General features: G+C 47.1%; 2 protein-coding genes across 2 annotated transcripts in view; both read left to right on the top strand.

Moving 5' to 3' along the window:
* Positions 1-260: 260 nt before the first annotated feature.
* On the top strand, positions 261-2,272 carry LOC135375298 (uncharacterized protein K02A2.6-like). Its single transcript, XM_064608037.1, has 3 exons — positions 261-493; positions 1,048-1,186; positions 2,132-2,272. The coding sequence occupies exons 1-3, from the start codon at positions 261-263 to the stop codon at positions 2,270-2,272; spliced, it is 513 nt and encodes a 170-aa protein (XP_064464107.1).
* Positions 2,273-7,666: 5,394 nt separating this feature from the next.
* Positions 7,667-14,661, top strand: part of LOC135375313 (nose resistant to fluoxetine protein 6-like) — an 85,328-nt gene continuing 78,333 nt past the window's right edge. The window contains exon 1 of the mRNA XM_064608054.1: positions 7,667-7,994. Coding sequence (XP_064464124.1) covers positions 7,715-7,994 — 280 coding nt within the window. The 5' untranslated portion in view covers positions 7,667-7,714. The remainder of the gene's footprint in view (positions 7,995-14,661) is intronic.

Here is a 14,661-nt window from a genome sequence, read left to right as displayed (position 1 = left end):
GTATTCATGCTGGAGGGTGTGTATCCGCGTGTTCTCTCAGCTAAAGTCGTTGCTGAGGAGACTTCCAAGGACCCTCTTCTCGCACGAGTACGTGAAGCACTCTCGTCTGGTACTGAATTGCCTGCTGGGAATGCATTTTCTACAAGGACGGCCCAACTAAGCATTCAGGAAAATTGTGTCTTGTGGGGACCGCGGGTTGTCGTCCCCGTGTCCTTGCAGTCGGAAGTCTACTGCATGAGGGTCACCCGGGAATTGCCAGGATGAAAGCTATAGCGAGGAGTCACGTCTGGTGGGACTCCATTGATGACGACATCACTGCTACGCTTCGGAGTTGCCGTGTCTGCCAGGAGCAACAAACAGCTTCCCGATGCGTGCCTCTGACACCATGGCCTTTGCCAGAACGTCCGTGGTCACGCCTGCACGTTGACTACGCAGACCCCTTCAAGAGTCGTTATTACCTCGTCGTTGTCGACGCGTACTCAAAGTGGATGAGGTCTGTCCAGTGGCATCGCCGTCGACTGACGCAACCATAAGTTGTCTACGAAAGTTGTTTGCCACCCACGGACTACCTGACGTAACAGTCTCAGACAACGGTTCAGCGTTCGTGAGCCAGAGTTACAGGGACTTCATTAAGCGAAATGGAATTCGGCACTCCTGTGTCCCACCCTATCATCCTGCTTCAAATGGAGCCGCTGAACTTGCAGTGCAGCTTATCAAGAACAAACTTAAGAAAGCTACTTCAGGTGACGTCTGTGCGCAGCTGGTTCGGATTCTGCTCAGCTACCGTACGACGCCATACGAAACAACTGGCTGTAGCCCAGCGGAGCTTCTCATGGAACGGAAGCTGAAGACTGCAATCGACCTGCTACGCCCAGACTTCAGATCGTCTGTGGCTCAGAAGCAGAAACTCCAGCACGATCAGAGGTCGCGGCCATCCCAGGTTTTCTAACCTGGGGACAGCGTTAGGCACGCAATTTCAGGCCAGGAGCTCCCTGGATGCCCGCAACCGTGACAAAAGCTTTAAGCGATGCTGTCTCTGACGTACAGCTGCCAGATGGACGTTATTGGAGGCGTCATCAGGAGCACCTCCGCCGTGATCTTGGGATTGAGTTGGGTCAACACCCATCTTACCAACAAGGGTCCGGAAGTCTATCCTCATCGCCGCCTCGGCCCGCTTCTGTCACGAGTACGTTCCCAGAGGAATCGGCGCCACCAGTTTGTTCGCCAAGGAGTGGGCCTCCTCCGTCCGAGGATTCATTATCAGTTGCTTCTCCTGCCAGCGACACTGGATCCTCCTCACCTGGGGAAGCTTCCCATGATGCTTCACCACCGTTACATCGTAGTACAAGAGTGTGGCATCCAGTCGTGCGTTTTGAACCGTAGTGTGTGTTTGAATATGAAACAATGGGGATTGTTTGGATTTTCGGAGTTTTTCACATTCGAGGTTACAGGGGGAGGGATTGTGGTGTTCCCGAGACGATACACATGGGCATCGTCTTTTGGGACGTTTGGTGGGTTCTATGGAGTTTGGGCTTCTGCTGAATAAAGTAATGTGACTCCCACCGTCAACTGTCTTGGGCTCATCGAAACATTACAGAAAACACGGGAGACGCCCTGCTAACGCAGGCCCAGAAACCACGACAGGGGGAGCCGAAACAAAGGCAGGATGCGGCCAAATAGCGCACAAGCCCTCCGAAGCAGACACCGCAGGCCCCCTCCTCTCGTCCTTCTCTCCCTCTACCACGCCTTGGCGCACGGACACTGCGCCGACAGTCACGGAGCCATTTGGGATGGCCACCACACGGCTCGCCCATGTCCTCACCGAGCATAAAGCGGACGCATGATCACCCCCGACACCGACGGCACGGACGCTGCATGAGCTCATCTCCACAGCCATCTCCTCAACGCGAGGCACGTCTACAAAAAGCACCGGCCCTTGTTTGTTTTGCGACAGCACAATTCGTGGCTTTAATAACTGCGGAAGACACTCACCAATTGATTCAAGACGCCCCTGTGTTGAAGATGAATGGCCGCAGAACACACACCACCCAGTGCGGTCGCCGGCATGATCCTCAATCTTCCTCATAAACTCAGCACAATCACACTCATTTTGCTTGCACCGACCACGAAGGTTGCCGCGAATGTCCTCGGAAGTGAACATCACAACAGCAACAACAACAAGACGGAAGAGTTCAAAGCCAACGGGTCGCAGAGACAACTTGATCCAAGCCTCGACTCGAAGCTCCCGAGCGTCCGCGTCCGTTCAGTTTGAATGTTTAAGCGCAGGCGCGGAAGACGCAAAGCTTGTAGCAAATTCGTTCTTGTCCTCGTAATAAGAGTTACGGTTGAGAGTATGGGTGACTGGAATTACGTAAGGGTGATATTTCAACGGTGACATCGATGACACGTCACTGTCACCCTTGTAGCACGGTGCCGAAGCGTTACAGCGGGTGCATGTAGCCCTTGGAATGGGTTCGAGACGAAGTAACCGATGGTTTTAAAGGGGACCCCTGGAACACTGGTTACAGGCCGTTCAGGGGGACGATAAGGGGGACCGGGTTTAGAGTGGAGTGTAGGCGGGAAAATGTACGAAGGAGGTGTAGGTATATTCATAGCTGATTCCCTAGTGAATACAGACCCAAAGTATTGCTTGAGGACTGTCGAGCAATCGTTTCTCCCCACAGGCGAACCAGAGTCATCTTCTAAACACAAGTCAGACTCGACAGGAGGCGAAATCAGCTGCCAGAACTTACGGGGCTGACTCCTAAGTAGGGAGGGAAGTGTGCAACGTGTGCAAATTGTCTTAAGGCCTGTTCCGACATATAGCTGCGCGCTAATATAGCGCTACAAAACAGCACACAAAAACAGCGCTCACTGTTATCGGACGGTTCACACTTGCAAAGCGGCGCAAGCGCTATAATTTAGTGGAAGTTATCGTTTCCGGTCTCTCCCAGCATGACGCCTCCAGAGTTCGACAGCGACGGAAAAATTCGATCAAGTGACTGAACACCTTATCAAGAAGGACAATCAGAAAAATTATCAGACATTTGGGATGACAATTCAACGGTTCCAATGCGGTCGCCATGCCGTGAAATGCGGAAGCAAAACAGCTCCACGACTTTCGCGACGTCACTACTGAAGGGCCTCCTCATTGGCCAACACGGATGTAGTGCTAATATTAGCGCTGAAAAAGTTGACTGAAGCTCAACTCCGGCAAGCACTAATTTTTAGCGTTATCGAGCACTACGAGGAGGAAAATATCGCCCTATTTTGTAGCGCTATATATCAAATCGCTATATGTCGGAACAGGCCTTTAGCCTCATGTACGCAGTCGTTGAATTTTCTCTCGGCGGTCTGATACTTTTCCCATGCGAGGGGAGACCCAGAAAATCTGGCTTGCCGAAATAAACGTTTCCTTTTTTGAGCGAAGACGCTTTAGATTGGAAGTAAACCAAGGGACTGTGGGACAAGAAGTGACATAGAACGTAGGTATATGTACATCCTCCAGTTCCTAAAGTTACGAATTAAAAAGACACCAGTTTTGCTCCACGGTCCTCAAGTGGAAATCGGCAACAAACACATCAAAGAAGGATGACAGTGTGGTATTAGTGGCTGAATAGTTACCAGCTCTATAGTTTTTAAGAGGCTTTCTACGAGTACGCATCCGGGGGTAAAGTAACGCGAATAGAAAAAGACAAAAATTTATTACCACTAGGGCCAACAACAATTGGGCAGCGAAGTGACCGGAATAAGTAGGGGGGTGCGCAAAGTGTGGGGCTGAACAGCTAAGTTTTCGAAGGTTGAGTAAGGCCCAGGTAAACCCTCGTCACTTCGGACGACTACCTCACCAAATACGGTTACGATATATGCTGATTTGATGTGATGTGATAGAAGAAAAAAAAAGGGGGGACGTAAGACACGACCAAGTCAGACTGGCTACCCCAGATCACATAGCCACAGATAGTCAAAAAAGAAAAGAAAAGACAGATGAAAGAAAAAGGGAGAAAGCCCAGTAGTTGAGTGCGGAAGACAAATATCCCGAACTTGTAAGGACGCTTGTCACAAACGATGGACCAGAAAGTGCCAGAAACTATCACTCAGATGCGTTTCTTCGAGGAAACGCATAGGAGCGTTTTCAATGCAGTCGCTTGATGATTGAATGGCTGAGGACCCAGGAGCTTTACAACGTCAAATGGCCGGGCATCCAGGCGAGCCAGACTTGCTTCTAGTCTCCTGCGGCTGTCTGCATACTTAGAGCACCTGAGGAGGATGTGCTCTGTGTCCTCGACAACATCGCACTCACTGCAGTTTGTAGATGGTGACTTAGCCAACCGACCACTGTACGAGACGATACGACATGTAGCTACTACACCACAGTGTATTTGATGCAATACAAATTACTTCAAAGAATGCAGCAACAACAGAAGCAACATCCTCCAGTTGTTATCTCTTCACGATAAGCCACCCGACGTTTTCTTGCCTTTCTACCTTGTCTTGAACCCCTTAGCTGGTGCACTCGTACAAGTGGCAAGAACATCGGCGATAATGCTCCTGCTGCTCAACATCGCATCATAACCCCGGCTTACTGCTCGCTATTTTCAAGAACTCTGACTCCATGTAAGAAATCAAGGAAGTGAGTTTCGGAAACCCACAACTTGGTGTAGCCCATGTAGTCTGTATGTATACAACTAGCACTGGCTTCATTCTACATAGCATCACATCAATTTAATAAATTTTCTTTATATATAACTAGATTGTTGAATGCCGGTACTCAATAACAAGCAATGGGAGCTCATCATTAAAGTTCGAGGAAATAACGTAAAAAAAATCTGCAGTAAAATAAAAATTACAGCGTCGTTGTTCGGCGAATATTCACCAGCGGGAACGCGTGAAGGTGCTTATAGTCAGAAAACAATATTGGTGCTCGAATTTCTGAAGGCAAAAAAGAAAACCATATACGTACAATATGGAACAGCTTCGGTCGTAGCGAATAAACAAAACTTTCCTTGATTAAAAAAAAACAGAAAAGAGCAGCGGCGCTCGGGGGGGGGGGGGATATGTTTAAGAGAGTGAAAGACAAAAAAAAAAGAAAAAGAACGGAAATGTGAACCCTGCTATTACCAGCTTGCTATTCCGAAAAAGAAACTGAAAGCGCTCGGCATGTATATCATGATACCTGAAATCGAGAGACGATGCGCTTCTAGAAGTGACAAACTTTACAAGTGATCCTCATATTACGGGAGTAACTCTGGATCCTGTTTCGAAACAGGACGGTATGTACACTGTCTCGGGTGGGGGGGGGGGGGACGTCCTTGACCGACTTCATAGGGAACTGTGAACTGACATTTGTCTTAAAGTGTTTGAGCAAAGTCCAGAGACTCACACAGCACAGCCTGCGCCCTGATTCGAACCCGGGTCGCCTCCCAGTCTCGCTATGGAATGCCAGCCCAGCATAAAAGGACACCTCACATTCTAACACATAGTGACCCCTAGCTCCAGGGGGGCTCACCGCAGATTCAGCAGCGTTCGCGAAGTAGCTCGGATTTGATCCCGTTTGGGGATGTTGGTTCTGCTGAAGCCACTTTCCAAAATTTGGACGGGTTTGGTAGTAGAATGCCTGCCTGTTCGTGAGCACCAAAGTTTAAAGCTTTTATAAGTTTTAAAGGGTTAAGGCTTTTTTTATATGTTAAAAAAAACTGTAACACATAAAAATTAACACTCCGTATATTATATTTTAGTTATCCCGTCATATGTTAGTTTCTCCTCCCCTCTACTCCTCGGCAAAGCCGGAAAAACCAGTAAAGAAATAAATAAATACTGACAGGACGCCTGGTTGTGTTGGCATGGCTTAAAAGGTAAGAGCTAAAGAACAGGGCCATAACTTCACGTTAAAAAGTGGTCTTTCAGAGTTATCCTCGTTCAAACACTGGATCTTTCAGGTCACTGAACACCGTGACGATTCGCGCCGATCTGATTGAGTGGCAATAAAAAATCAAACATTAGCCGCACTGCACTCTAAAGACAGAACTTAACCGTTAATTAAAACGATACAGACCACCTTGGTCTTGGACAAACAGTCTTGGTACCACCAGCACGGTGACAGAAAGAAGAATGTGACCGCAATGAGATTTTTGGTAATGTTGTGGTAACGCCGTTGCTACGTTCACTTTGTTGGTATGTATTTGACACCGAATCCTACGAATTGAAACTTGAAAACGAATGAAATAGTTAAAAAAGTTCAGTCGACGTTGATTCGGAAAAAAATAGAAGGGGGAGATTGATTCCATTACAAGACGAATTCGGCTACTCCCATAAACAGACCTCCTCCCTACCGAAAAACAAAATTATAATAATGCCACTTTCGCCAGCCCTACGTGGAGGTCAACAAGCAGGCGCACGGCCAAATAAACTGTTAGCGTAGTGCACAATGAAGCAAGCGTTATAAGTAAAACTGTCTCCAATAACTCAACTTTCATTCTATTGAAACAGTTAATAAATAGTCAAGTCCAAAGTAATGAATCGCAAATACTTTTCAAGTTCGAGTCTTTGATACTGTACTCATCAATATTTCTGCCCGGAACTGAGTATCTTAAATATCTTCTAAAATATCGTGGGGATAATTAACGTCCATCTGCCCCATCAGCTCCGTCTCGCGGAAATCTCCCATTCTACCTGCTAGGTCGGACAATTTGCCCAAACCGTGTTGTTCCTAGGCTTTTTAACTTCCTCTCAGTTTCTCCGCCGAGTTGGAAACCATAAAACAATGATATTTGACTACGCCAAACAGCATGTCTACTGTCCTCACAAGGGGAATGAGTTTGCTCAGACGTGTCACCCTCTCCCGGATGGCAGCAAGGTAGGTTCGCCTAGTTTGGTGAAGAATAAACCCGAGAGTGTCGCGCTCAAGGTAATGCAGCCTATGTACACACTTGTCGTATTTTTGCAGTTTGCCGAATACCAAAAGCGTCACGCCAGATATCCTTATTTAACTCCTCGGGTCACTCATCCGCCTCTTGTAAGAGCGGGGCGTTCCAAAGGCTTCGGAGAAACCGGCTTTGTCGTGCTTCTTTTTTTTTTTTTTACTCACCTCGATTTGTTTCGGAGGCGTCTTGCAGGCCGTTACCTACAGTAGGTTCTTCTCTGCGGTGCTCCACCGCTTCTCTGGCCTGATTTCCAAGGCGGTGTCATTGGCTGCGCCATCCGTACACGAGGAGAAGGAAATAACTAATAATAAAAGTTCTCCTTCTAACGTTCGACGCTTTTCCTTTCACGATATTTGCTTCTTCCTTCCATTCATCTCATCATTTCGTGCGCACGAGAAAGTGAAGATGTTGTGAACGCAGAGCATCTGAGGAACCTCTCTTTGAGCAATCCCAGTGTGGTGACTTCGCTTGCCGTCAGCTCAGCGTCAGCTCCCAGCGGAATCAAGCATCGGAGGGGATACCCAAGTGTTTGTGTCGATCATATTGATGAGGACATGCGCTACGAGGGAATTGAACAACGAAGTGCTAAATGAACTGCACATAACTAGACGTCTTGCAGAAGACCCGAGTACTTTGCGACTGCTTAACAACTGCAATATCCGGTGTGCATCCATCTGTGTCTTCGGCACCTTTCAGGCTGACATTAACTTTTTCACGCTAGAGAGGATACCGTCACAGTGTTCCAAAAGAAGCTTACGGCTCTGGAAATCAGGGCAAAAGAAGGTCTAAGAATGCGGCTGTTCGTAATGTTCCTGATTATTTGTACGGTTTATGTGAGCGCATCGGCTCAGGATTCGTCCCCAGAAGACATTGTGGAGGCAACCTCGGCGCCCAGGATGACGTGGGATACATTCATGCGCAACATGACTTCAGTATTTGGGACGGTGCTACATAAAATGTTTCCTCACATGGTGCGAGCCAGTTCAGAGGTGGAAGTAGGACCTGAATGTATGGCTGCTTATTTCAAAGTGTTCCTTGGACTGCGCAAGCTGAAAGGATGGGCTGTCAGATGTAAGTTTTCCGTTCCCTGTGTTGTAGTTTAGATGAGCAGTGTAAATTTAACGGTGGTACGCGATCATCTAAATATAATGTCTTGAGTCGCAGTAAAATGCACGTGAAAGTTTGTTGACGCTGCAACTATTTATCAAGGTGACGTAGTTAGTTAGGTCAACTAGTTTATTTTGCTGTAGCGACGTTGCCTGCATTCACTGACGTTCTGGGCTAAACAGCGACGTTAGCAATGCTGAACATAGAAACAACTCTTGTGCAAGAAGTGACTGCATATGAAAGTAGTGTCAAGTACACACGAGACATCTACACTTCACACCGCAGATACTTTGAGTCAAATATGGTACAGCAGAAAAAAAGTAATTGCACTTTTCCTGTCGCTTGAACGTGGTGCAAGACCACGTAATCGGTTCTTGCTCGGCATCCTGCCTTTGTCATACTCTTGGGAAAGCTTACGATGTGAAGAAAAGAACGTGGCTCGGTGTGAATGCAAATTGTGACGGCCTTTTGCGTGGTCGAGGTAGGAAGGCCTCGGACATGGGGTGTTGTCCTGGGCGCACATGGGAAATGCATCTTCGTCTGTATGAGGAAAACCTAGGGCAAGTCACAGAAGAATGTTCTTCAATAATGTGCACAGTTCAATGAGAATCATGGAAAAAGATGTGGTTGGCTGGTGTGGAGACTGGTCTCCTAGCCAGGGTTCACTATTTTTTTCCCTTTTACACGTCTCAAATCCTACGTCGCTTGCAATTGATTCTTTACTACATCGTCTTCGACTGAACGTACCTCCCGTTCGCACCTTTCGCTGCGAGGAATGGTGAAAAGTGAATTCTCAAAACTGTCGATCAAGCGGCCAAGCAAGGAACGCAAAACACGTCTTGCTTTACTGCTCTCGATATAGTTCACATCTGCGTGCTGCATCTCGATCTTCGCGCTGCCCTTGACCGTGTACGCCATCGTCCATTACTCTCGAGGAAGCTCTGGCGGTTCGGCCCGACGTGGTAATGCGACGGCCGATCGGCGTCCTTGATAATTTTGTTACACTTTCTTCAACTTTTCTCCTTATAATTGCTAGCCAGCTATTAGTCGCATAATCGCTTGCTAAATTGCAATTGATAAGTTGCTTAATTAGTATATATCGCACTCTTCCCCTTACACACGCAGTGTACACATACATATATTTTTATTGCGTCCGCATCCTAGATTGCAGAAGCCAACATCTCAATGCTTTTCCGGCTATAGCTTACCTTACCTTACCTTGGAATCCATATCGTATCATAGCGACGTGCTTTCGCCCTAGTCCCAGGTTGGTCTGAACTTTGCCTGTACAAAAGTGGCGACAGAGTGAAACCCTTTTGCTGGCCGCCCTCTCCGAAAGATTGGCGTGGAGCTATAGATAAAGCCGAGGACACAGCAGGTCAGCATATTCCGCTGCTTCATGGGATTTTCGTTGACCACAAGTGATCAGGGATAAATGGTGGTGCTGTAATAGTGTCATGTGCGTGGGTAATGCTGACAAGATCTTACCTACTGTCAGTAGCAGATAGGAAGTTACTTCATGAATGTATTGTGAAATTTTCACTTTGCATTGTCATAAGGAAAGAAGTGACTAAGTCCTCGGGGAAGGCGGTTTCGATGTTGCTTCGTTTCCATAGTTTATATGAGAAACTGCTTTACATGTATCGTAATATTACGCTGATTATTAAAGTAGTATAGAACGCAGTACTGTCGGAAGCCTTCGCTTTGCCTCCGTTGTACACAAATCTATAAATTTTCGGTGGCCGAACATCGAATCTCTCTTAAGAGATAGCTTCACCGCATAACGCGTTCCTCACACAGGAATTATTCCTGCTTTGTATTCTACATCACCTGTTCTGCCCCCTGATCTGTTGAATACGGGAGATCTACGCATTTTATGATACTGAGCTTAGTTAGGTTGTTTGTAAAAAAAAAAAAAGGCCCTGTACTTTCCGCAAATACCAGGAATGATAACAGAATCATTCTGCGCATTGCTTGGGAATCGCCACATAACACCGTCTGGTCAGTCAGAATGATGTCGTTCTATAGTCAGAATATGTTTATTAAACATTCGGATACACGTTGCGGATTCGGATACATCGCATGCCGTTCTACGTCTAGATATATAGGAAACACGAAGTGTGTGTCTCTTTTGGACACATTCGCTGAACTTATGAACGCCCTTCATTTCTCTCGAGCCCGGTCTTCCCCTGGTCCGGACGACATATCATATCTGGCGCTCCGTAACTTGGATGAGCAGTCACGGGGGTGTCTTCGGTCAGCTTTGAATGCATCCTGGAGGAAGGAATGCATCCTGCCCGAAGCCTAGAAACGCGCACGCGTCGTTCCCGTGCTGAAACCAGGCAAGATGCCTTCACAATTGTCCTCATTTAGGCCGGTAAACCTATCCAGTTGCGTAGGGAAGCTGTTGGAGCGCATGATACAGGCTTGAATTCACAGGCTTGAATGGTGGCTCGAAAAGAGATCCTTTTTTCCCAAAGAAATGTCGGGTTTCCGTCAGTACCGCTCAGCGCTGGATTCCATCATGGACTTGGTGTCCGCAGCACAGGAAGCAATGGTCCGAAAATGATAATGGTGGCTGTATTCCTCGATGTGAAACGGGCGTATGGTACCGTCAGTCGCATTTTCATCCTAGACATGCTTACTTGTGCTTCTTTGCCATTAAGGGCCATGCGTTGGATCACGGATTTCCTTCGCGGTAGGTCCCTGTTTATCCGCACTGCTGAGGGAGATACTGCGCCTGTTCCGGCCCTGCGGGGTCATCATATAGCTTCAGCCCACTCTATCATCTTGCCCAAAGGTGATCGTCAGGCCCTCGTCCGTGCTCTCTCTGCAAACAAGATAAGATCACAGTGTCTGCATGACATTACACCCTACTCTCTGCTCCACGCAGTGGATCCTTCTCTTTCACTGTCGCTTCCTTATCGCCTTCCGTGACACTACGCATCCCTTCTTCACCGCAAGCGGCTGAATGTTGCATTCACACCAGTTATGAGGCAGCGTCTTTGCCGTGCGCCCTCGGACCTTTGTGCAGCATGCAGTGTGCGTGCAGACCTGCACCACCTACTTATGGACTGCCCGGACTATCAGCGGGAGCGTGCGATCTTGCAGCACGAACTGCATGCGATCGATCATCGCCCATTTACTATAGGCAAGGTGCTGGGCCCATGGTCCAGTCCAGCTCATACACGCCAAGGTCTGCGTCACCTTTGGGACTTCCTGTCATCAACAGGCTTCTCCACACTGCTTTGATTACCGGACCCCTTATCATATCCATCATCATCTCTCATCACGTACAAGTGGCACTGGGGCAGCGCCCAGCCTGCTGGCCCGCATCAGCCCCATCTCATCATCGTATCTCTATTTGTGTGTGTGTTGGACACATTATGCAAAATGCCAAGTGTGGGAAATAGGCGAATCCGTGCCATGTTAAGCGAATCAGGCAAAAGAACGATATTGGGGTTGATGGTTGGCAAGGAGTGTGGTCAAATTCTGTTTGAAGCGTACACTCTAAAAGGAACGTTTCACCGCAACACAGAATGAGATTGTTCGCTTTCGCTTTCCTAATTTCATGGAAATGGGAGGCATATGCCTTTTTGTATTACTTTACGTATTTCCTAAGTATTGCAAAGAAGGCGTATACCCTGAAATGAAAAGCGATAACTTGCGCTTGACGATATTGAGCGCAGTGACTGACGCAGGGCGTGTTATGCGGCCAAGTACTGTTTTCAGAACGCAGGACGAGATAGAAGGGAAAGTAAGCTTTCGAGTAGGAAACTGATTAATAGTAATTTTTAAGGGTATGCGGGATAGAAAAAAACATATGTAAGAACCACTCTGAAGTATGTCCAATAACGCGACCACAACAACAATTTTATTTGAGATGATGAGTGGGGCGTTTCATCGGTTGGGGCGATACTCTACCCCATTACTGGTTCTGATGTGGGGAATAACAAGTAGCCCACACAAGGATCGATAATAATTCACAATAAGAATCCTATTGTGTCCATAAAGCTAAAAAAGAGCTTTGAGGGCAGAGCGCTGGTGGGCTGGATTTGAGAGAGCGAGAGAGAGAGAGGGGGGGGGGAGAGTCCAGCTGAATAAGAGGCCCGGAGGGAGCGGTTCAGGGAGGTTGGTGGTGTGGGTAATGATTTCACCTCATACCAACATTCCGAATGATATCACTCTGTCTCCTGTCCTCAACACTTCAGGTGACAGAACTATATTATTCGAAATTATGGTTGGCTGGAAACGTGTTATGTTGTGAGTTTCCGGTTTAACAGCGTACGTACTCTAAAAAGTGAACTTCACCCGAGAACGAACTGTGTGCCGAGCATCGCGCCGAGTGATAGAGCTATCGCTTCCCATTTGTCGAGAGCCATTATAGAAATATGTTAAGTGTTATAAAAAGGCGCACGGCTCCGTGTCCTACAAAACGGGAACGACAACCGGAATCGGTAAAACGGCATATAGACATGCAAGCTGGTAAAGAAACCTCGTGGCAAATAAGCCTGGGCTCTGGGCGAACACTGAAGACCGCACGGCGAGACATCTCCCGAATGAACGTCACAATAAAAGTTCATTAAGTTGCACATACCTTGAACTGCTTTCTGGGATTGGAGTTCGTCGCCTCTGAACAGGATATGAGCTTATTTTTTATGTATACACATTAAGCATTTAAACGACGCATTGTTTTCGTCTTTTCTCTCCATCACCATAAACATTCCCGAAAATCCGTAGCCAATACGATAAATCAGGAGGCATTGTCAGAGGGGAAGGACAATCGGAACTACGATCTCACTGTTCTGAACAACCTCTCTGTGCATCTCCTTCCAAGGCGTTGACCCTTGAAGTCTTCAAAATAGAAGCGCTCAGCCGCACTATATTCTAACTTGGAAATTCCAGATGACGTACTATGTCTGACGCTTGACCTACTGTATACCCACAAATATGCAAGCACCTACTCAAAATGCATGTACGGAATTCTATATTATAATGACTCCCAGTTATAGGAGTGAAAAGAAAAGTAGATAGGAAAGGCTGTGGTGGTGCTTGCGGGTGGGTTTCGTCTATGAATAAAGCTTTTACATTCATCTGGCTTGCCATATATTCCTTCCCTCAGAGCAAAGCTTAGTCGAAAGCTAATGGATTACTCGGTAATTCGTTACCCAAAGAAAGTAATCATACTACTTGAAAATCTTTCTTGTCGGAAGACTAATCGATTGCGCGCAAAAGTACTGGAAAAAGTAATTTATCACTAGTAAGGCAATTGCTTTTAACGACTTCCGTGGAAATCTGGAAAAGAGGGTATCGGATAACGAAGGAGCGTCGTGACGCAACGTGGTCCATGGCACGTGACTCGTGACGTACAGCGGCACATCTCAAGCAGGTATAGGCACCGTGCAGTAGATTTTTCTTTTGGTGCCAGCGCCCCATAGAGGCAAACGCGCCATAAACGCTCGGTACCAGTCAGCAGCGTGAAGCAGCGTTGGATCAGTTTCGACATTCGAAAGCAGCAATTCATTTGAAACTATCTACGTCCACAGTAAAATAAGAAGAAAGCTATAATACTTCCTTCCCGAATAAGTGAAAAGACGGTTAGGAACAACTTTTGTTTTAAAACAAGACTTTTGTGCAGAGCCTGTACATGATGAAGTTCAAGCTCTGCACGAAAGGCTTGTTTTACGGTTTTAAATAAAGGTTGCTCCTAACCGTCTTCTCCTTATTGTTGTAGTTCACAGAAACGCGGGATTTTGATATCGCCTTTGTTGCGCCCAGATATGTGGTAAAGGATGTCGAGTTCAGTGACCAGTTGAGCACCTAACTGCGGACTTATAAAGCAGCAACGTATATGAAACAATTACAAAGTACGTCGTCCTTTCAGCAGGATGATGGGCTCAAATTAAAGCTTCTGTGTGTCACACACCAGTAATCATCGCATATACTCGGACCCCAATTTCGAGGCTGTAATGCAGGGGGAATACTTTTGTCAGGGAACAAACAAAAATGCCTTATCCTGAAGGAGCAACATATGTGTGAATAGAGTGCGTCAAGCTGGGGAACTAGTGTTGCTATGACCGGTAATCGGAGTGCGTGGGCCCTGCTCATCCCACCTGTTCATGCTTCTTCTTCTTCAACCAGTTGACTCATCAGCACGTTGCGCCGTACAGTTCAGAGAAGAGAAAGAAACGGAAAAAGAGTAATTCCTCAATGCGATCCTCGGGTACTGGAAGTCTAATTCCGGTCAAATGGGAACTTAACTTGAAGCAAAAAGGAGATATTTGTCCATGCTAGTTAATGATGAAAGATGGAAGTCACTGAAAAGGTTAGCCAGCTGTAGGACTCGAACCCACATCTTGACCGACCCTTGAGGCTTTGAATGTATTTGTCCTTTCCGTGTTCCAGCCTCAGAACATCAATTGTCTCATGATACTTACGCAGTTATCTTGCATGTTCCACGCGCGAAAACTTCTCCCGGGAGATATTTCACGTGCGGGGAAATGCCCTCTCTCCTCCCCTCTCCCATAGAAGTGTTCTCACGGGTTAATAGGGCCAAAACCGACATGGAAAATTCGGAACACGGAACCGTACGCTCTAAAACCCGACACGCGAAGGCGTAGATACGGCGCGC

The sequence above is a fragment of the Ornithodoros turicata genome, unplaced genomic scaffold (genome assembly GCF_037126465.1).
Source record: "Ornithodoros turicata isolate Travis unplaced genomic scaffold, ASM3712646v1 ctg00000850.1, whole genome shotgun sequence".
Taxonomy (NCBI): domain Eukaryota; kingdom Metazoa; phylum Arthropoda; class Arachnida; order Ixodida; family Argasidae; genus Ornithodoros; species Ornithodoros turicata.
Note: the sequence above shows the minus strand (reverse complement) of the source record. Positions and strands in the feature narration are given on the sequence as shown.